This window comes from Amblyomma americanum, chromosome 7 (genome assembly GCF_052857255.1).
Source record: "Amblyomma americanum isolate KBUSLIRL-KWMA chromosome 7, ASM5285725v1, whole genome shotgun sequence".
NCBI classification, from domain to species: domain Eukaryota; kingdom Metazoa; phylum Arthropoda; class Arachnida; order Ixodida; family Ixodidae; genus Amblyomma; species Amblyomma americanum.
The window spans coordinates 85944642-85966204 of NC_135503.1; the positions used below are offsets into that span (position 1 = coordinate 85944642).

General features: G+C 43.6%; 1 protein-coding gene across 1 annotated transcript in view; it reads right to left on the reverse strand.

Annotated features, from left to right (window-relative positions):
• Positions 1-597: 597 nt before the first annotated feature.
• LOC144097892 (lipase member M-like) overlaps positions 598-21563 on the reverse strand; it is a 33506-nt gene continuing 12540 nt past the window's right edge. Inside the window, exons 4-8 of the mRNA XM_077630497.1 lie at positions 21506-21563; positions 16894-17063; positions 16645-16727; positions 4315-4425; positions 598-728 (exon numbers count right to left, since the gene is read on the reverse strand). The exon at positions 21506-21563 is cut by the window's right edge and continues 93 nt beyond it. Of these exons, the coding sequence (XP_077486623.1) occupies positions 598-728; positions 4315-4425; positions 16645-16727; positions 16894-17063; positions 21506-21563 (553 nt within the window). The remainder of the gene's footprint in view (positions 729-4314; positions 4426-16644; positions 16728-16893; positions 17064-21505) is intronic.

Sequence of the window (21563 nt, forward strand, 5' to 3'; positions counted from 1 at the left end):
TCGCGTGGAAAAAATCCTATCTACTGTTGAAGCATTCACCTGCCAGCTGCTACATGCCACGGTTGTCATGTGGGCTAGCACTATAGGTGAGTCACTAGCTAAAACGCCACGGTGTGATCTGGTGAAGCCTAAGCGTGTCACCTGCCCCGTTTGACAGGTGGCAACGTGGATAAAGGGCAATCCTCCTGTACACTTGGAGAGCAGAGAGAAGTGCAAATAGGAGAAGGAATTGGAAGAGAGAGTGACAGGCAATAATAATAATAATAATAATTGGTTTTTGGGGGGAAAGGAAAATGGCGCAGTATCTGTCTCATATATCGTTGGACACCTGAACCGCGCCGTAAGGGAAGGGATAAAGGAGGGAGCGAAAGAAGAAAGGAAGAAGAGGTGCCGTAGTGGAGGGCTCCGGAATAATTTCGACCACCTGGGGATCTTTAATGTGCACTGACATCGCACAGGGGAGTGACAGGCAAAGAGTTGCAAGTGGCGGTGCTGAGAGGGAATTCTGCCTTTCCTCTTAATGCGCCAGCGAAAACGCCTGTTATGTATCCTGGTGAGTGAGTAAACTCTTTTTTGTACTAAACAGTACAATGGTGGTCAGTAGGTGATGTCCAGACCATGCAGGTCTCGTACAGCATAGGCCCATTCGACGGCCTTGACTTGAGTGTCTCGGTCGTCGCTGGCCTTTACTGAAAGCCACGCTACTGGTGAGGGAGCACTGATGAGATCTGGGGTAGGAGGTCGCGCATTATAGCCTCAGATTATGAGGTTCGAAGTTCTTTCATCGCCGTAGAAGTGGCAGTTCTGGCAAGATATTTCAGTAAATACGCGTATGTGCGAGTATACATTTGGATTGGGGAAACAGTCGGTCTGAATACTTCTCCACGCCACCTGCCTCAGGAGGGAGTGGTGCGGAGGAGAGAATTGCCTTCTTGCAAGTATGAAATTGGTGTTGTGGCGTGGTACGAAATAAGAGCTTCACTGGTTGTCTCCTGGTTCAGACCATCCACTGCTCAGCCGCCACTAACTCGAGCTTGTGCGTTGCCATTCTCGTGTCCAGGATTTCTGGCATGCACCGGGACCCATATAAGGTCAATGTCTCAGATGGGGTGCAGCGTCAACATTCTTCAGGATATTTCTGACCGTGAGTGAGATGCCGCCTTTTCCAAAGTTGGTGATGGGGTATTTGGAATCGCTAACGATGGCTATAGCGTCATTGAAAGCATTGGCAGCTGCAATTGCGGCTTCTTCCGCAATTACAGCGTGTTTGGTGAATACCGTAGCGGCCATGAATGGAGTGGCCACTGCGGATGGGATACCCTGCAGATGGCCAATCAATGGAAGGCTCTCTTATTAGTTGGCTGCATCGACGTAGATGACGTCTCGGGGCCTCGGCAAGTGTCAATGGAAATCGCTGGGTCTTGCCTCCCTCCGACCCTCTAGGGTTTGCGGGTTCATGTTCTTGGGTTGAAGTATGAACCGAATCTTTCTTTGGATATGGCAAGTAACGTGGCTTGGATGGTCCGCCATATATTCCTTTCGATGCCCAGTCTCTCCAGCATTGTTCTTCCCGCTAGGATGGCAGAGAGTCGAACCATCTGTGGAGTTAGGTGGGCTTCTTCTAAGTTCAGAAGAGGTATTGTGTACTCCCAGGGCGAGGAGTTCTTCGGTGAGGTAGCCCCAACGCCGGTTTATATGCATGCCGGACTCGGGTATCAATCTTTTGTTCTTCTACCTTCTTTAGATGGGGTTGCGGGAAGCCTTATGTAATTCTCTGATGACGAAGGCTTGATGGATTTTGTGTATGTCGTGCTCTTTTATGCCTCGTCTCTTGGTGATGCACCTCATCCTGCGCGCCGTCTGCTGCACTGAGCTTTTCAGTCTCCCCAAGGCTACAATGTTGCTAAGGGTGTTGGAGATGTGCAGTCATGAGACACGTATGTTCTCCACTCCTTCTACGTTTTTGCCTTGGATCGTAATGTTTATTGGGATCCTGTCTTCGTGGTTTTTGCTCCGTCGAATAACGAGGAGTCCTGATTTGGGTTGGGAACACTCGAGGCCTGCTCGTCTTGCCTCCTCCTCCACCGTGTCAGCCGCTGCTTGAAGAACTTCTTATTTGCTCCTCGGAACCGCGGTTTGTATAGAGAGTATACTGTATGTTTTTAATGGCACTTAACATGTCTGAAACTTCAATTAAAGCCAGGTTGAAAAGCTAGAGCGACACGAGGCTCCTTGTGGCGTTCCTCTTTTGCCTAGCCTGATTTGGTTGGATTTCAGTAGTGCAATGGTCATCCCTACCGTTCTGTTTTCCAGGAAGGCTTTACCATATTTTTTTTTTACAGTCGTTCGCCTGGGTTGAGGTCGGCTTGGTGTTTTAGAAAAACCGGTTGCGAGGCAGATACAGCCAAGTGGAAGGGCGGAAATCTAGTCGCGCCAGCTCCCGCTTACATTGTATGTGAAACAGTCTTACGTAACCTGCGCGAAAGGTACATTCATGCTGTGCTAGCGCGCCTATGTCGCATTTAGTTTAACGATGTGAATTGTGGGTAATTTTTTTAATATTTTCTAGCTTGAGCTGATTGTGATCTCTAATTCCTATCAAGCAGCCAGTATATAAGCCTTCAGAGTAACTATCAGTGTTGTCTTTAGTCGTCATTATTTCTTCCGAAACCATAAACGTGCCTTCTTAAATCCACTACATAAACTCTTCTCCAATGCAGTACTATGGAACAAACTTTTCTTCAACCACACTGTCAGCGACACCTTGTTGATCGCATTTACATAACCTGCCTTGATTATTATAAGAGAAAGACTTTTTTTTCGTGCTTCATTCCTCTTACAACGTGGGAACGAAAGCACCTCGCCCCCAAATTTTTTTCCATAGATCGTAAAATTTTTCTCAAATCTTTTGCAAACATTGAATATTAAATTTGAAGTTATTGTTAGTACAGACACCAAAAAAAAACATTAGTACTACGGGCATGCCACATGAGCGACAGATAACAGCGCTCGCCGCTGCGGTTAGGAACGCGTCGAAAAGAAAAGCGCCAGGTCTGTTGCAAAGAACCGCGCTGCACCAGCCGCGCGGTGCGATTTTCGCAGCGCGGTGCCATTTTGGGCGCTTCAGTGACGTCATTGTGCTCATCTTTTTTTACTCCACCTGTACATGTATTCTTTTATTTTGTTCAATTATTTAACCGCTCCTCTTTCGAATGCCTCTCACTCTGAGAATAAATAAATAACTCTCTGACCAACACGTGTCCACGAAATTCGGACGTCGGTGCATTTCGACAGTCGGTGATTGTTGGAGATTTGCCAAACGACTGGAAAACTGTCCCTGCTGATCGGACGTCCCCTCGTTTCGTACCTATGGCGCCTGTCGCTTTTCCTGTGAAGAGCCGCGCTGCTGGCGTGATTGTACACATTGCCGCTCCATTTCATTCTAATCACGAGCACTCGCAATCCTCTTTTGCTCCCTACCGATAGCGCAGTGTCGCTCAGCCAAGAAAAATAAGTGTCATGAGAGATGACACAGTTTACACATACTGAGTTCTCTGCGTTTCTCTGCAAACGAAACTAATCTCTTTGCCTTAACTATTGGTTACCTTAATTCTCCGATAATCGAATCCCTGTTGGACATTCTTGACCTCCATCTCCTCATGACTGCCGATACCTTTAAAACATATGGTACTCTGGGGCTCTATTCTAAAAGCTTTCCATTTTTCGTTGTCCATTTTCCGTGCATTCGGTCTTCTGTCAGTGGTCACTGAGATAAAGCTGCGGCTTTCAGCCGCCTTAGTCAAGTAACCCGGCCGTTAGGTGGTTGCCGACCGGACCTCACCATTGCCTGCCTGCATATCGCAGCCAGTGGCGGCCACTGCTCAGTTCTATTCGGCTGTGGTTGATAGAGCACTGCGATGCACACCACCATTGGTTGCATATTGCGTCCAATTTCAGTCAAAGGTAAGGTCCGGGTGACAACCATCCAATGGCGGGGTCGCTCGCCACTGACAATTGAAAGGCGCAGCTATATATCAGTGACCACTGTAACAGGATCTAATGGACGTGAAACGGAAAATGGAGTGCTCATAGAATACCGCCCCCTGGTTACTGCAATCGTATTAGTTTACTTCCTCTTTTACACACGCATTACTCTCTCGTCAGTTTATTCACGTTGCACAGCATTGAGAAGGTCACAAATGACTTATGTGCTCTTTGCCACTGGCTTGTACATTTAACCCTTTCGTGTCACAAAAAATGAGGAACAATTTAGAAAACGAATTTTATCATTTTGCTAAGTGCTCAACAGTGCACCATGCTCTGTTTCCATTCTTACGCTGGCGTGTCTGCGTATGGCGTCGATTGCTAGTTTGTGTAGCAAATCCGACGTCCTGCACCCAATGGCAAAGTCGAAGTGATACAGGTCTGGTGGAGGAAAAATATGATGGAGAACAACGTTCGCTGTGGCATTTTGTTGGCAAGGTCAGCGACATCCTGAGAGCTGGCGAACACATCTCCTTCTGATGAGAAGAAAGCGAAGGCAGTTCGAATCCGCTCTAGAGCGTAGGCTGGTGGAGTTTCCTGTGAACATTAGAAGGAAAGGGAGAAAAAGAAAGCTCACGAGGAAAGGATTCCGCCACGGATGCAGTAAAAGACACAGAAAGCCGCAAGAGGTGCGTGGTGTACACCTGCGAGAAAAGTGCACGCACAGTAGTGGTCAAAAGTCTTAAGGCCAAAGGCTTTTCACTTCAGCTGTTTAACAGAACCATTAAGGGCACTAATAAAGATCGAATAGCCTTTAAATTTTGGCAAAAAGCTTCCTCTAGCTGTAGAGAAGCTTCCTGCTTTACTTGTGGTTTCAATGATCCGCTACGCGGAGCATTCTAGGAAAATTCATTTCGCTGCAGCTGAACTATGTGGCCTTAAGACGTTTGACGAAGATTGTACCTTTCAGCAGTGCGTTTAGCGGCGTCGACACGATAAAAAAGAACCCTTAACGTATCCAACAACTTCAGATAGTGCATCAAATCTTACTGATTAATATAGTTAGTGCTCTTACTTCTTACAAAATTGAACACCACGTTCAACTTGATCAGCAGCGTTGCCCCCACGTGGAATTCTCAGTTAGCCACATTGAAAATCAATGCACAATGACCGTAAAAAGGGTTCCCAACCAATCGCCCTGCAAATATTTCCACTGACGAATGCCCGTAATGAGCACTCACAAGTGGAGTGCACGCAAAATACTGTCTAGCATGATCTTGCAACGCGCATTTCTCCGTGCCTACAATGGATCGCACCAACTCTGATCTTTGCGGAAGACTGTTCTATACAATAAATTACATTGTTCTAGGGGGTCTTTCGTTTGTTTGATCAACGAGTGCATTATTATGTCCCAGCTTTATTCGCACGTGCGATTTAGTGCTCGCGCAGCAGTCGTAAATGATTTAGAGGCCCCGCTTTCCAGATCAATAATTATATGCTGCAAGCGGCATAAAACACTCTAAGGCTCACACAGCTTTCTTTTCTGTGTCTTCTACTTTCCTGTCCAGTGCGCAGCTAACATTGTGTCATGTACCGACTTGCATGGGTAATTGTTCTTTTGGATTAAGGATTCAGCTTTTCTGATAAAAAAGAACAGCTGACTTTTAATGAAATGCTGTCTGCTCTTGCATAGGAGCATTATCCATTGTGCTCCCCCTTGTGTCTGCCACATCAGTGTACAATGCAAACACATATACATAAACAGAAAGAAAGAAACCAAGATGACGGCTCAACTGTACACGTAGTGTATAGCGTGCCTGTGTGAACTCCCCAATATACCACAGCGGTGGCAAAGTGATTTGAGCATCCGCCTCGCATGCGGTAGGTGCGAGGTTCAATCCCCAGTGCCGCCGGATACCCATCGGTGATTCAAGGGGTACAAGCTTTTCCCGTGCCTGCTGCTCGGCTTATTTAGGGTGAAATTATTGAAAAATAAGACTTCGACCCCACCTTGAGATGTGGAAAATACCTTGTACCATGGCGCACTTTAGTCATAGATGCCCTTGCGCCATAAAAATTCATTTTCATCATCATGAGAACTCCTCAATAATCGAAAGTAACTCTAAAAATTTCTCCTTTATTCATATAAGAGCTCGGTAGATGTTTTCACCCTTGATTGCAGCTGACTACTACTCTCGATGCCTAGTGTAAGCTTACGAACGAGAAAACGGGAAAAAACTGCGAAGCCCTTCCGCATGAAAAAAAAAGGCATTGCGCACAATACACGCCTCGTACATAGTTTCCCTAAGGCGCACATATCATTAACTATACGCGTGCGCAGGTCACTCATAATGGTACGTCGAAGGCAAATACATACGTCAAAGCTGGTTTCCCGAACAGACAGGGTCTGTCGTCCTAGGTGGTTAAATTTTCTTCACTGGCTGACATTCGCCTGTCGCCGCAGAAAACGCTGCCATGCAATTGCTTTCGCAGCTACCTGGCATCGACAAGTAGAAAACAATAAAAAACTAGACATTTAATACTGGAATATTTCATTATCCGCATGCTGCACTATTTTTTTTCTGCAGAATACGCTTGCAAAATCATGTGCCGTCCTTAACAGATTTAATCAAGAAACGGGGTATCCTTCCCATACACGTAGTGGAGACCATACGACACCTCTAAAGACCAGTCGGCCTTCAAAAGTGGCGACAAGGGTTCTCCCTGCTTGGCACAAGTTTAGGGTTTAAGGGCTAATTAGACTGACTTACCTCTTGCTGGACTAGTTGATGTAACATTGTGTAACAAAAGTAAAATTAGCGCTGTTTTTACTTTTGTTAGACATGTGCTCGAACACATGTCTAAGAAACGAAACCTGTTCCTTGGTTAATTTTGGCGGAGTTGGTACTAAGAGCCAACAGGTCTTCGGCGTCAAGTCGGGTTCATCGAATGGAAACACTAGGGGGCCAGTAGGGGTAACAATGGAGGAATTTTATCGCGAAATTTGTGTTGGCGAAAGGAATTTTCGGAAAGTGGCAGCAATGACCCTCCAATCGGAACAATCTGAAGACTTCGTACGCAATGTTCTTTTACTTCGTGCCAGCGGAACATGTAATGACTTTGCTGTAGGGAAACTTCTCTCCTCCTTATGTTTTAACGCAGCTGTTTCTCTCTTCCACATTCATATTTCTTTGCCCACAGTCCAGGGTACCAAACAAGTGCTTTCACTAGGGTAAGCTTTCTCTCTCCTTCTTTGTTCTATCTCTTTGTCTCTCTCTTTTGTGCTGATACATTTTCTATTACCTTTTTTGTTTTCGTTTCTGGTTACACTTGTTTATTATCTTCGCCAGCCACATGCGTTGCACTTTTGCTAAACCATGCAGCTGATGCAGGAACAAGGTGCCAATACGGTCTAATCGTTAGTTTAGGGATCAATAAGAAGGAATCAAAACATATATTCCATAAACGCTTGTAAGGATAGGTTGACAGTTCTGGGCTGATAATTAACTATGGATTTAATATAAGCCCTCTTTTTGTAGTAATAGACATTTATGAAAATGGTTGCCATTTTTTCAAGCGCTCATTTGGGAAAATTAGCTAGGAGTTCCTTCTGGCTACAGAAACGCCGTATTTTATTGACAACGGAGTTCACAACAGGAAGAATAGTTGGAGATCTTACCTGGGAATAGCGGACAACGTTTTCCTTTGGACCGTGGTCATACATCAAGAAGTTTTTTGTGTTGTACATCTGAAAGAAATTCGGATGTTAAATATTATTGCCCTCTAATGCAAACGAAGCAAGATGGTTGCCGAACATTTGGAGTCACGTGATAAACTTTGGTTATACTCCCCAGTCCTGCATTCTGTTAAAGCTGACCTGAAAATACAGGACGGGTGAATTATAGCATGACGGAGCTGATCTTTTATCGAAGTCTACGCAGGGGCACATATATCACTGTATTCGACCAGTAGTTCCCGGATTTCTGGGACATTTCTTCTCGGCGATCGCAGGCCTGAAAGCCAGAGTTTTATACTTCTGACTTGTGCGCTTCCATATTATGCAATGCAGGTAGGCAATCGAAACCCTGCCTTATTTAAGGATATGTTATACAGGGTGTTGCAAATTAGCATCTTATGGTTTTTTAAGAACAAATGGAAACCACTGCGCACAATTCGTTTTTGGGACTCGGATAAGTGACCGGTACGACATAAACATAAAAGATAATTGGTGGCGGTCTCTTAAATAAAAAAATATTTCATTAAACATTTTGATCACGGTAATTAGCGTGCAATATGTTGATATCAAGTTCTTAGAGGTGTCATCTTTTGATAATCTTCAGTTTCATATAAATCTATCATCACGCCTTTGATTTAAATATTTCAGCTATGAATTTAATACTCAGTATTCGTAATTACGCATGCAGGGTGTTGGCGATCGCCACAAACCTTCTCCTGGTGCGATGCAGCAGTTGCTTATAAAGTTTCGTCTGGAAACGCCCTTGAGGAACAGGTTAAGCCGACAAACGTGCTAGTTTCGGCAGGCGAAATGAAAGAAACGTTATAGCCAATACTTCCGTCACTGAAGGTAAGAGTTTCATGCCACTCATTTCCGCCTGCTTTGCCTTGCATGATTACTCTCATTGAGTTGAAGTGTAGAGGCGAATATTGCAGGGCAGAAATGTTCTACTGCACATTTACCAAGGAGAGTTTTCTAGAGTTATGACTCCCTGTAAATTCCCAACACATGAATGAGTACACTTAGTGCGGTTAATAAAACGTTTATCAATTTGATAGATCTCTGGGAGCTCTCGCGCCACTCCTGGCAGAGGGGTGCAGAGGTTAAGAGATGCGCCACTGCCCTGCAATCGTAGAAGCTGCCAAAGCTGCAGCTTCGGCGACCCAGGAAGCTCTTTCCGAGGACCATCTTGCAATCAATCGTTAATTCAACTGCCACCGGCGACGGTGGTCTGTTTCATACAATTCGGAAGGCATGTTGAGGTGACGCCTCAAGGTAGCGTTTCCTAGGTGACCCACGTGGGCTGCTACTCAGTGAATTTTCGCGCACAGCGCCGACGACGAGAACATCGGATTTTCTGCAGAACGGGAGCGTTAACGCTATCGAGTTAAAGTGTTCAGGCTTTGCAAAGAAGGAATAAAGACGCGGTAAAAACCAAAGAGATGCAAGACAAGCAATCATGGCCTCATTATAAATTCACCCTCAGCCGTTGTCCCTGAACAGCTGGAACTCATTCCATGCATTGGCGCGTTCAAGATACCACATTTAGCTGGCCTGCCACACGCAGCAATAGGCTTGTTCGTAGGAATGTGCAGCTCATGTCGCCAGCGCAAAAGTTCCTCTCAAGAGAGATTGTACAATTTGCATGAATGAAGGAAAGCTTTGAAGACACTGAAACGCTAAACAAATCATGACGCTCTTAAGTGCCAGCGATCAGGCAACAAGAAAATGCACCAAGATTCACCTTCTCACCATGTTCTTACGATGTGTCATGGAACCAAAACATAACACCACGCTGACAACCCTAGATAAGCGCTGAAAAATTTAACGACTGTGTCTTTCTGACCACTTTAGCTCTCATCCATTTTCAAAGCACATTATGTCACATCTGAAACCACCAAATTTCTGGGAAAGCCGTGTATCTTCATCCTGGACGGACCTTCGCGCATCTGTCATCAATTTTTGTTCGTTCAGCAAGGGACCGGAATGACCTGCCAAGCGCCACCATGCACCAACTCGACCTATCATCCTTCAATTCATCCACTGAAAGTCTCAACAATTTAATATTCTACCTCTTCCTGTAATGCCCCTTCAATGTTGTCTTCGGGGTACCCATAATTAAATAAAATGTTAGAAATGGCTATCAGAAATTTTGTGATTATATGCAGCCATTCTGAGCTGGTAAACTACACAGGGTGAGAAACGCTGTTCGTCGAGCGAAAAACGGAGACCAGAAAAGATGCTTAATACGTGCTACACTTTATGGGGCGAACACAGTAGAAAGGAAACAATGGCAGGAAGGAGCGCGAACTAATCAGCATCATGCACAACCAGCTAGTTCCTGGCCTCGCCCTCTTACCAGAAAAGAGACATTGTGAATGATGTCAACCCGGCTGCAGCAAAAAGCGGAGAGGCATTTCCTGCATTCATCTCGAATCAGTGCATTACGATATGTTATATACCAAACGTGTCGCAGGACTTAGTTCCCCCTCAAAGTTTCTTCATTTTCAAATTCTGCGCGATCACGCACCCCTTAGTACTTATGTCTTGTCGCAAGAAATGTTTATGAAGCCCAAAATCTTGTGGTATTTGATTTCTTAAGCGCGGTACTGCGCGCGTATCTTTCAAGGTGGCGAAGTAAGCAATTTCCAAAGAAAGCAGGTGCGATTAATTGTTAAAAGTTGAACTCTCTTCAGCACAATGTTAACGTTCGCAACATGCTAACTTCAGCAAAAGCAGCATCATTGTTCGAAGCTGTCACTGCATTAGAGTTCGTGATATTTTTAATTTGCGGGGTAAAGAGACAATCGGGTTATTAGTTATTTGTATATCTTTTAATAAATTAAAGAATTTCCCTTAGCCCGAGCGGACCCAGTAAACCTAGTCCTGAATGAATGTGTTTCCGTCACCCATCTACTGCGGATTCGCAGTTAATCACCATCACCAGCCTGACGATGGCCACTGCAGGCCAAACGCCTTTCCCATGTCTCTCTAATTAACGCTGTCCTTTGGCAGCTGCAGCCACCCTATTTCCGACAACTGAAACTCATCCGCCCACTTCTACAAAAATGACTTTTGAGCTTCAGTTGAAGCTTTGTTGAGCTCGTGTTGAATCAACGTGAAACCAAAATGAACCCAATGTACTATGTTGAACCTACAAAGATCTGCTAAACAAAATTTTGGTTCAAAGGAAAACATTTGACAGAAGTCTGTCCAGCTGGGCAATTTAATTTAGGAGAAAGATGACTCACACCAACCAAGTTAATTTTGCGGGAAAAAATGGCATTTCGGCATCGGCTCGGCCTCTTCTTCATGGTGTGATTGCGGGCGAGGCACAGCTTGTGTTTTTAAGCCCTCGTGTGGATGACCTTCGGGTCAGATGCCGCAAACCATGGATGTAAGAAGAGGGAAGTGTCCCCAGGGAAACCGAAGCTAACCCGCGAAGGAGGCTTCTAGCCGAGTCGTGGCACATCAAACAGACACGGAACAATGTTAATTGCTCCCTGGGGACACTTCCCTCTTCTTACATTCATGGTTTGCGGCCACTGACCTGGAGGTCATCCTCACGAGGGCTTAAAAAGCCAAGCTGCGCCTAGCACGTAGTCACACCATGAAGAAGGAACCGAGGCGGTCCCGAAACATCGTGTTTTTTCTGCAAAATTAACTTGGCTGGCGTCAGTCATCTTTCTCCTAAAAAAAATTTGGTTGAGTGTACTTGAAATACTCTATATTCGGGAATTTAAGTTTCTTTTAGTTCTGTTTTAACAAAGCATACAAGTAGTAAATTTAGGCTCATAGGCGCATGAGTTGAAACGTGGTAATGAACTCTTTTCAGAAATTATTTTAAAGGGTTACTACTTTCATGCATATCATATTTTTATATGTTAGAGGTACGACTGATATAAGTGGCCAGTTACGCGAAAATTGCATATGTTGTGATAGTTACAAGCAGTGTGAAAGATTGCAATGTTCAGTGGTAACAAGTGATCTCATCTAACTGTTCATAATCAGCGCGTGTCTCCAATAGAGAGAATATGTTGTTTCATGCATATGTAGTTATCGGTTTTCACCATCCGGTGAAGCCCATGCATTAAATGTTTGCTACTAACTGCTAGTCAGATATTTTAATGGCAATGCTTGAATGCTTTACTTCTTTGAAGTTAAGACTGCCAAAATATGACGAGGAGCAGAGGCAAACAAACGAGTACAACATCACGTATGCGCAGCCTTGGTGCCCGTTTCTTTGCACTTTTCGTTCTATTCGTGCAGTCTTACCTTTCTTTTAAATGAGCAACTTGCTTGCAAGACCGTTCTACTAGCTTTAATTCTGTTTTCCAGGCTAGCCATGTGAGCAACCAATTATCAGGGGTTCTGAAAAACAGTGTCTGCTATGGTCGGCAGGAAAATCAAGCAAGTAGAGCACGCATGTTCTTCTTGCATGATTTTTATTATCATCTTCTGCACCATCTACCTACACAAAAGCAAATGAACAAAGCTAACAAGTTTTTAACCATGGTCATGGCTATTTCAACATATTTATTGTCAAACGCAGTCAACACATTATTTGTTGAGTAATTTTTGTTGAATTTATGTTGAGTCGTGTCTCATGGTAGTCGTTGTGTTTAAGCCTAAATAAATAAATTCAGGCCTAATATAGATATGCGTCGTGTAAACAGAACCTTGTTACATATATGCATGCTGCCGCAACATTCGACCAACATTAGACCTTCCAAGTCTCAACGCCGCCCCTTCTACGCTTGCCTTCTCTTGGAATACACTCCGTTACCCTTAAGGACCAGCGGTTATCTTGCCTTCGAATCACATGCCCTGCCCAAGCCCATTTATTCCTCTGGATTTTGACTTGAATGTCATTAACCCGCGTTTGTTCCCTCCCCCGCTCTTCCTGCTTCCTAATCTTAAATACTAGAACACTATTCCAGAATGGGGCTGCTTTGTACAAAGAATCATCCGAGGCCTTCAACAGATGCTTAAGACCTTGTGTAGCTTAATAGAGAGTGGTATGCTGAAACTGTTTGACAAACTATGGTGCTATAGCATGCCTCCTTGATCCGTTAAAGCGTCTAGGTGCGTCTGGCTGCTGACTTTGAAATTATCATGAAAACTCCAAGGTACATTGATACTAAAGAGCGCAAATCTGTTTTCATCTGAAACAAAGAGGTATCATATATATTGGTACCTGATAGTAATGGTGCAAGTTTTGAAAGCTTGTGCCGATTGGGTAGCGGCCAACGTACACCGGCATGCGGGTCTGAAAGCGGGATAAGGTCATTATTGCGATCGTTCGTAATGAATACCTGGAGCGGTTGGTAACTATACCTTGCAAAAAGAGAGACCACCACGTTTTCCTTCACTGTGTGGCAAGCGAACTCTTACCAAAAAATTGGCTTAGCGCATGAGAAATTAGAAACAGCTAAGTGGGCCATCGCTAGCAATGTTGTTCTGTAAATGAGAGGAAAGTGGTAAATGAGACAAATATGCTTTGAGGTCCGCAGTGTCTTATGGCGACATAAAACCGCAGTGGCTCTGAGGCACACAAGTGGCTCAGTACCGCCAGCCTTCGCAAGTCGATGATGTTTAATACATTGAGCGGTAGTGCAACTCTTCAGGCTACACCGCAGAAGCCCATGCGACCCGAATGCTCTGCTTCTTTTTTCAATAAATACAACTAAAATGTCCCCTGACGGCCTGTCGCTGGCTCTGCCTTCCACAGTGGCCTTTAGGAGAAGTAGAGAGCGGCCAGCAACGCCAAATTTCAGCGTAGTACTATATATTAATGTCCCAATCGCCCCTTCATGCGGATGTTACATCGTGTCGTCTAAGTTCTTTTATTTTATTTAAAATCGGCCAAAATTCTTTGGGCAAAGCATTACCATACCTCGATCGCAACGCTGCTCGGTGGAGAAAGTAAATGGTTTTCTTTGAGGAACACCAAACAAAGACAGAAGGTGCTAGCGCCAAACCAGTTGAAAACCGTTGTGGCACTAGAGGTGAAGTGTACAGAAGCTTAGAAGCCGAGAGGCTTTTCCTTAGACGGAAACGTGGTTACGTAAAAGGCCGTTTGTTTGCTACACTTACGCCCTGATCCCCATATTGAGATTCGTTCCGGGAATGTAAGCTCTTTCTACTTGTTTTGGTGCAGTCTTCGTGTCAAGGACACTTCATAACGCTTTCGAACCCCCTGAAAAAAAAAACTATAGCAGGAAGAGTCGAGTAATTTTGTTATTTTACTCAAGAGAGGCTGAATGCCTTTTGTAAAATGCCTGAACTAAACCGACTTTACCATGATTAATCCGCATGCGCTGCACATCTGCGGTGGCCATGATACCAGTGGACCACGATGCCACAATTTTATATATCTGTTTTCTGCAACATTGGCAGTTTGGCCACATACGGGTAAATTTTTCGGGCTTAATACTCCATACGCGGCAGCCTTCCACATACACTGGTAATAAAAAATTTATGCTCTGAATATTATGTGTAATGGTAAGACAAAAATAGTAAAACGTATTTCACACAATTTAATAACTTCAGATTTCAAACGTGCTGAGTACACTTTGGATTCAAGAAGAGAAATTGAGGGAAAGAAACATTGACCTAATTGGGTGGTCGTCCAATTCTACGCCCGAAACTCCCAAACAGCATTCAATCAGAAATACAAATTTAGTTATCGTCTGAAGCAGCATTTACAAAGCAAAATTTCAAAGGAAATCACTGCATTCACGCCAATCGTCACACTCGGCCGAACGTGCAAGGGTTTTTTTTACCCATCAGCCACTTACTTTGTTGAACTGGTGGGGGCTAGTTAATGAACACGACGTGCCAATCCAAGAACAGAAAAATGTGGCAAAACTGCTGCATACGCCGGACACGAAAGGATTTATATGAATGTAGCCCCCCTTGTATTCTGGGTCCATTTCCACCTGTCGACAGTAAGAAAACAGTGCAAAATATTTGCTTGTAGACTTGCGTTTGTATATGACGCTTAAATGCATTACCATAATATCATTTAAAATCCAGCTTCAGATACAATAAAATGCCTGTACATTTTGAATAATTACTGCATTCATTTCACAACAACTTGTTTTCAGGGAGATCCGATTTGATCAGGCAAGTGTGTTTTTATCGAAAAGTCGTGACCCTTCGCTGCTTTTAGTATATTCGGGCTTAACTTCTTGTTTCACTTATATCTGATCTAGTCCTTATTCAAATGCATGAGCAATTATCCCATCTGAGGCCAGCGATATGGACGCTCTAGTCATCGGTATGTTGGCACATTACGGTTAAAAGGTAGAGGGTATATGCCGCTCTGGTTGTCTAGTTCGTGATGAATAGAGTCCCAATAATTAGAATAGGAAACTTTTAAAGCCTTGTTGCGAGTAGTACAGCTCTGTGTTCGCCGCTCTTCTAGCGCCTAATCTTTGGAAGCGCTCATTGCAGCCTGGATATTTTGGCCCAAGGACTTCGAGCCAATATTACGCGGTGCTCAAAACAGACACTCAGGACTGAATCATGCAAACCCGCAGTATCACAAAGTGAGAAATTCATCAAAGGGAAGTGCCTCTTAGAGGCCGCGCTTAACAGTTAAGTCAAGCAGTAGTGAACGCCGACAGTAGTTTTGTGCAAATTTCCACCTCAGTCCAAAATCTAATAGGCTCACCCCATGCACAAAATGCATTTGTGGGTGCACATTTTAGCATGTTATGTCCCTGTATATATTTACTGTAAACATAACATTATTAATTTCGAAATCAAGGTAACGCAGCTCTTATCAGGCCGCCGCATGTGTTTGCCAACAAACCAAGAAAGATTTGCATTGTGACGGTGCTGGCCAACGGAAAAAACAAGGAACTCGGGGAGGGAGGGAGATTTTACGGCAATAACTTCGTCCCTTTGATAGCTGACAAGTGACTTGCTTTTTATGATGGCGCAACGGCAAAAGCGGGATGACGCTGTGATCGGCAAAGAATTTCGAAGACCGAGTGAGCTATTAATTCGTACCCTCTATATTGAGTCTGGGGCACAGCTGCACCAGATGTTGCTGCTAGCCTGTCAAAAAATCAAGACTGCTGCAGCGTGTTTTGAGAAGCGGAATGTTACTGCAGTCACTTTTTAGGCTAGAACGAAAGAGGGATGAGCAGATCCAAAGTCTGTTTTCTGCTGAACGTACAGAGGGCGGTACACTCAGTAGGAATTCTTGGGAACAAAGATACACAAAATAGTATTTTAATACCACACCGCACATATGAGGTTGTTCCTTCGTTCCAAAAACCCCTGCACATCGCAGAAGAGAATGTGGAACAATCGAGCGTCAACTCGTAGAAGATGTATTTGAACCAGTTCACGCTCGAATATATAAGGCATTACCTATACGGGGTAGCTAGATTTAAAGCACAGTCTTCCCAGGGGATGTCAAATTGCTGCACATTCCTTTTTACCAATTAGCGCTCTGATTACGATAGCTACCGTATAGATTTGTGTAGAAGATCCTCGGCTCCACTATCTTATTCATATTGCTAACGGCATCGGACTCCTTGTCTTTTAGGGCATGCGCCTGATTTTGCCTACGCCTAGTCTCCTTTTTACCTCTTTTAGACTACTTCCATTCTTTGGAGAATGCTCGATTTTCTTCATAATATAGTTCCTTATGTCCGTCGCCTTGCCCTGGTTGATCACAGTACTTATTAAGGTCATTAGAAATGCGCCTACATTATGCGCCTGGTAACTTTTGTACTGAAAGGAGGAACATAAAGAAAGGATTTCTCATTGGTTGAAATGAAAGGTCCGGTAAACCAACATGCCTCTGGCCCTCTGTTTTAAACCAGAGGTGAGGACAGGCATGCCAATTGGAACTCAACGAAGGGAAGAAAATGTTATTTGTTATAAGAGCAGTGCGCAACACTGACTTGAAATCACAGTCTGCCCGTTGCGCTCTTTGCGCGCCTGTTCCTGCGCAGAAATGTATAGAGTGCAGGTCATGTTTTGTGAACTGCAGAGCCACAAATGCACAAGACTTCTCAAAAGCTCTGAACACAAATGTCGCATACCAAGTGGTAGTGCACGATGAATAATAGTTAGTTTTTGTGTTTTTAGTGAGTCAGGAGCACAAAATAATCTTTACTGCGCTTTGTGCCGCCTTTATGAAGCAAACGCACATTTTTTGTCTTTCATCTGCAAGGCCCCTCATAGAGGCGATCACAACGCGATTTTGCACTGAAGAAGGTTCGCTTATTGCAAACTGCCGAAGCATTTGCAGGGCCAATGGTACTGGATGCCTCATGTCGGTAATGTTTCCCATGGGAGCATATCCCACGACGAGCTCTACCTGGAAAATAAATTAGAAGTGCTCGTTCTAGTAGACATCTTTGTAATTCCACTTTACGGAACCAAGCAAATGCTACAAGTAGAGGTGGACATAATGTCAACAATCAAAAAGGGAGCTGCGCTGAATGCTACCTTCGGTGTGTGAATATTTTTAAAGAAGTTATTCTAGCCTCTCATGCCGGATACGATATCTACCGACTTCAGCAAAATGCAAAAGCTGTTGTTTTCGAAACGTCGTAGGTACAATTTCCTAAAATTGCGACCTGGTGTCCGCGATTTTTGGAACCATTAACATTATAAGCAACATCTGATGGATATCAAGCTGTATCGAAAAAGTTAATCTCGGTAGGGGATGGCCAGCTTTGGAACAATGGGTAAGACGAAACGCTTGCCGGCTACCGAATATTTGCCTAGTAATTGTTTTCCTCTATGCGACTAAAGAAGCTCCTCTTGTAGAAACGCTGGTTACTGAACCAATGCTTCCCTCTCTACCTTAGTCAAGCTTGCGCTCCAACTTTGAGAATCAATTGTCCTTTTTCTATCGTCGCTTCAGTAGAAAGATACTGGGTCTACAAGTGTATCCATGTTGGCTGCACTATATTCAATCAAGTTGGATGAAGCCGTTCTTCCAAAAAAATGAACATAATTTTTTAATGTGGCATTCGACAAAGAACTGTCATTCTTTCCACACACGAACAACTTCAAATCCAAAGCCTCTCGAGCTGTAAACATATTTAACCACCTCTCACGAACACACTGGTATTCTTATAGGACTTGCCTTTTGCAAATTTATCGCTCAGTAGTACGCGCTACCTTAGATTATGGATGCGTAGTTTATGGATGAGCGAGACAATCGTACCTTAAAGGCCTAGATGTAGGGCATAATTTATGTTTGCTTCGTTCCACTGCTGCATACGGAATGTCATCCATAAACAGTCTGTACGCAGAAACTAACGAACCATCACTTACAGAGGAGCCATGCTAACATGCTCGTACATTTTAAAACTTCGTTCACTGCAGAAGCATATCTGTCACCTAATAGTTACAAAGCGCCCACCTAGAACACTCTTTAACAACAAGCCGCGAACTACCAGGTCACTGCTCTTGCGATTTAAAGAGATTTGCCAGAATCTCGGCGTACTGAACACAATGCCTAGCATTCCACAAAGACGAGATCCACTGCCTCCATGGTACAATTTTCTTGCAATATGCGATTTCACCCTTGAAATGTGCCACAAAAAAGAAGCTCTACAACAACATATAGTACAAGAACTTCTTGATCTCGAGGAAAAATACAATCGTTTCGCGTACTAAAGGTCCAAAACGGTTGCTTACGTAGGAAGCGCAGTAGTACGAGGAAATGAGAAGGAAACCATAAGACTTCCAGAGTTCGCACCTATCTTCAAAGCCGAATGTTAAGCTGTGTGCGTAGCTTTAACACAAATAGTAAACGAGAACCTCAGAAACAGTATTATTTACTCAGACTCCGTCAGTGTACTTACAGCTCTCCACTACATAAATGCAATCGCTGTGATGCTTGGTGACATCACAAACAACATAACAAAAGCCATAGCTAAAGGCCAAAACATTAACTCTGCTGGATAGCGAGACTTGTCAGAATTAAATCAACGAGAGAGCAGACGTCTGCGCTGCTCAGGAAGATTGCAAAAAAAGTAAACATTCCCTTTAAAGATTACATGAACTTTAGTACACTGTAAATTAAGAAAAAAATGGCTGTCCGCTTCGAACAATGAAGCGAATGACTAACTGCACTTCATAAAATCAGTTTTCGGTGAATAGAAATTTTGCACCCGCCAGGAAGGTTTCAAAGAAGTGATTATCTGCCTCTTCTTGCAGGACTCACACACCTCACACAATTTCGAACAAAACAAAACAATCCCCACTGTGAGTTATGCGAAGACGAGCTGACCGTAAACCATGTTTTATTTTGATGCAGAAAACCCGAAACAATGAGGAGAAAACATTTCACAGTTTTTTTATTAGGAACATATGTCATTCCGTCCAGCGCTGGTCTTAACTGATAATGCACTTGTTGTTTTCACACGTTTTTAAGTTTTTAAAGAGAAAGGTGTTTTAAACGAATTTTAGATCTCATAATAATAGCAATGTATAGCAACAGACTCTTCTAATCACACCTCAGCCAATTTCTCACTCATGAGAAGAAGGCTGAGGTCTTTTTTCTATTGGTTGGGAACCTCGACATACTCGCGCAGGCAAGGATGGTTGCCGAGGTTGCCCGTCTTTCTTTAAGGATTTTACTAGTGTACATTTTTTAAATAACTTTCCTTTGGCATTACTAGATAGAAAATCTAGCGTGTTAGGCAGTCTTCACCACCGATCACTTTCACATTTTTATAAAATTCTGAGGAGAACCTTCAATACCTTGTGCTTGGTGCATGATGGCCTTAGTTCCCTATGTGCCATTAAACCCAAGACAACACAAGGCAATAAACTCGGCGCCACGCTGTGCTGAGTAGTTGGCTTGACGAGATTAACGATGATGCTTAGCTTAGAGTGGATGCTATTGCAACTTCATTTCTCAGAGCACGTAATAAGCATGTAATAAGCACAGCTCAACCACACGTTAAACTACACGGCACACGTTTATTATTCATAACAACATGCTGTGGCCCTGTCCAGGCGCCGCACAAATTGCTGTTCCTGATGTATGTAAACAGATAAAGTTTTAGTGCATCACCATTATGTAACTCCTTCTGAAAAGTCAATTTCCCTCTATCGCTCATAGTTTCATACATCATTTAACACTGTGCTAAACAAAGGCATTTTTTATTTTGCTTTGTTGACAGATCTGGTGTACAGACCGCCAGGGTGACCAAATCTGTCGCCACGATGGTAACTTTTGCATTTCTGGGCATGTTTCTAGAATATTGTAAAAGAAAAGATATTTCGTCGCTGTGATGCGAAGGAAACCTAAACGACGGCATGGTTCCAAGAGCCCTGGATTGAAAGGAAAAAGAGAGTGACAGCGCACAATCTTTGCTAATTTATGTAAAAGCGCCAGCATTACAAATATGTGTTTGGAAAACTTGATTGCCAGATTGTTATTTATTATGCATATACACAATAATGCGGCGCCTTCTGAGCCCTAGCAGGGGGAACGGTTCAATGCAGCGCAAATAAAAAAGCGCTGAAATAAATTTAAAAATCAAAGCCACAAAATTAGATGATGGCTCTTTTCTTTCCTCAGCAAAGTAAATGTTGTTGAATGCTACTACAGATAAAACACCCCCGTTTGCAATGGTGTCGACACGAATATGCATGTAGACATAATTTTGGCGTTAAGTCAGAGACACGATGGCCCGTTGACAATGCCATTGAAAAAGGTTCAACATATGGGCCCGGGCTCCAGGACAGTCTCTTATAGTTATGAAGGAAAAAAAAAACTCAATCTGAGAATTTATTTCCTACATTTAAAGGTTGAATTCGGTGTCCCTGCATTAGGCCAATTGGTGAGCTTGCTGAACAATAGCGAAAAGATTAATCGAATAGCACTGCGCTTAATAGCTTGAATAGCTTGAGCGCTAGCTCTTTTAACTGGCTCCCAGACAAAGAATGTGAATAGTTTTGGTCAGGTTAATACAAAATGCGTTGAATTTTGAAGTCAGTACGAGCACTCCTCAGGTTATAGTTGACCGCACAAAGGTTACGGAAAGCTGATGCTAATGTGTTTTTGATATGCTACCTCCAACACAAATTTTTTACTGTTGCTACAAGGTATTTATATTCAGTTAACTCAGAAAGTCAACTTTGGTTAAAGGCGCGAAAACAGACACAGCACAAGGCAGAAAGAGGGGACGGAGCGCCACTCACAACTGATTTATTTGAAGGCAACACGGACAAATATATACCATCTTACACGCAAGGAATACTATCATCTTCAAAATTGATATGATAGCGAACGAAAAAAAAAGTTGTTCTCAGACTTATACAAAAATATAGACGTGTCGCTGACGCACATGCTTCCTTTCTTTTCAATGTAAAGAGCTTCTATTAAAAGATTATATTGCAAAGAAAGGAAGCATGTGCGTCAGCGACACGCCCATATCTCTGTATAAGGCTGAGAACAACTTTTTTTTTCGTTCGCTATCATATCAATTTTGAAGATGATAGGATTCCTTGCGCGTAAGATGGTATATATTCGTCTGTGCTGCCTTAAAATAAATCAGTTGTGAGTGGCTCTCCGTCCCGTCTTTCTGCCTTGTGTTGTGTCTCTTTTCGCGCCTTTAACCGGAAATGACAGTTACCAACTTGCCCAGCGAGGCGTTTTTTCAGAAGGTTAAAATGGTGGAAGCCTCAAGGTGTAAAGCAGAGTGTTTCATCATTGGTTCATTTCATAACCATGACAGTGTCATTAGCTAAAAGCAGGACGCGGCAAGCAACTGGCCTAATGTCACAACTCACTTTCTCATTGTACTGGGGCCGCGTTGAAAGGAGCACCAGGGCAATGGTCACTCCTTGG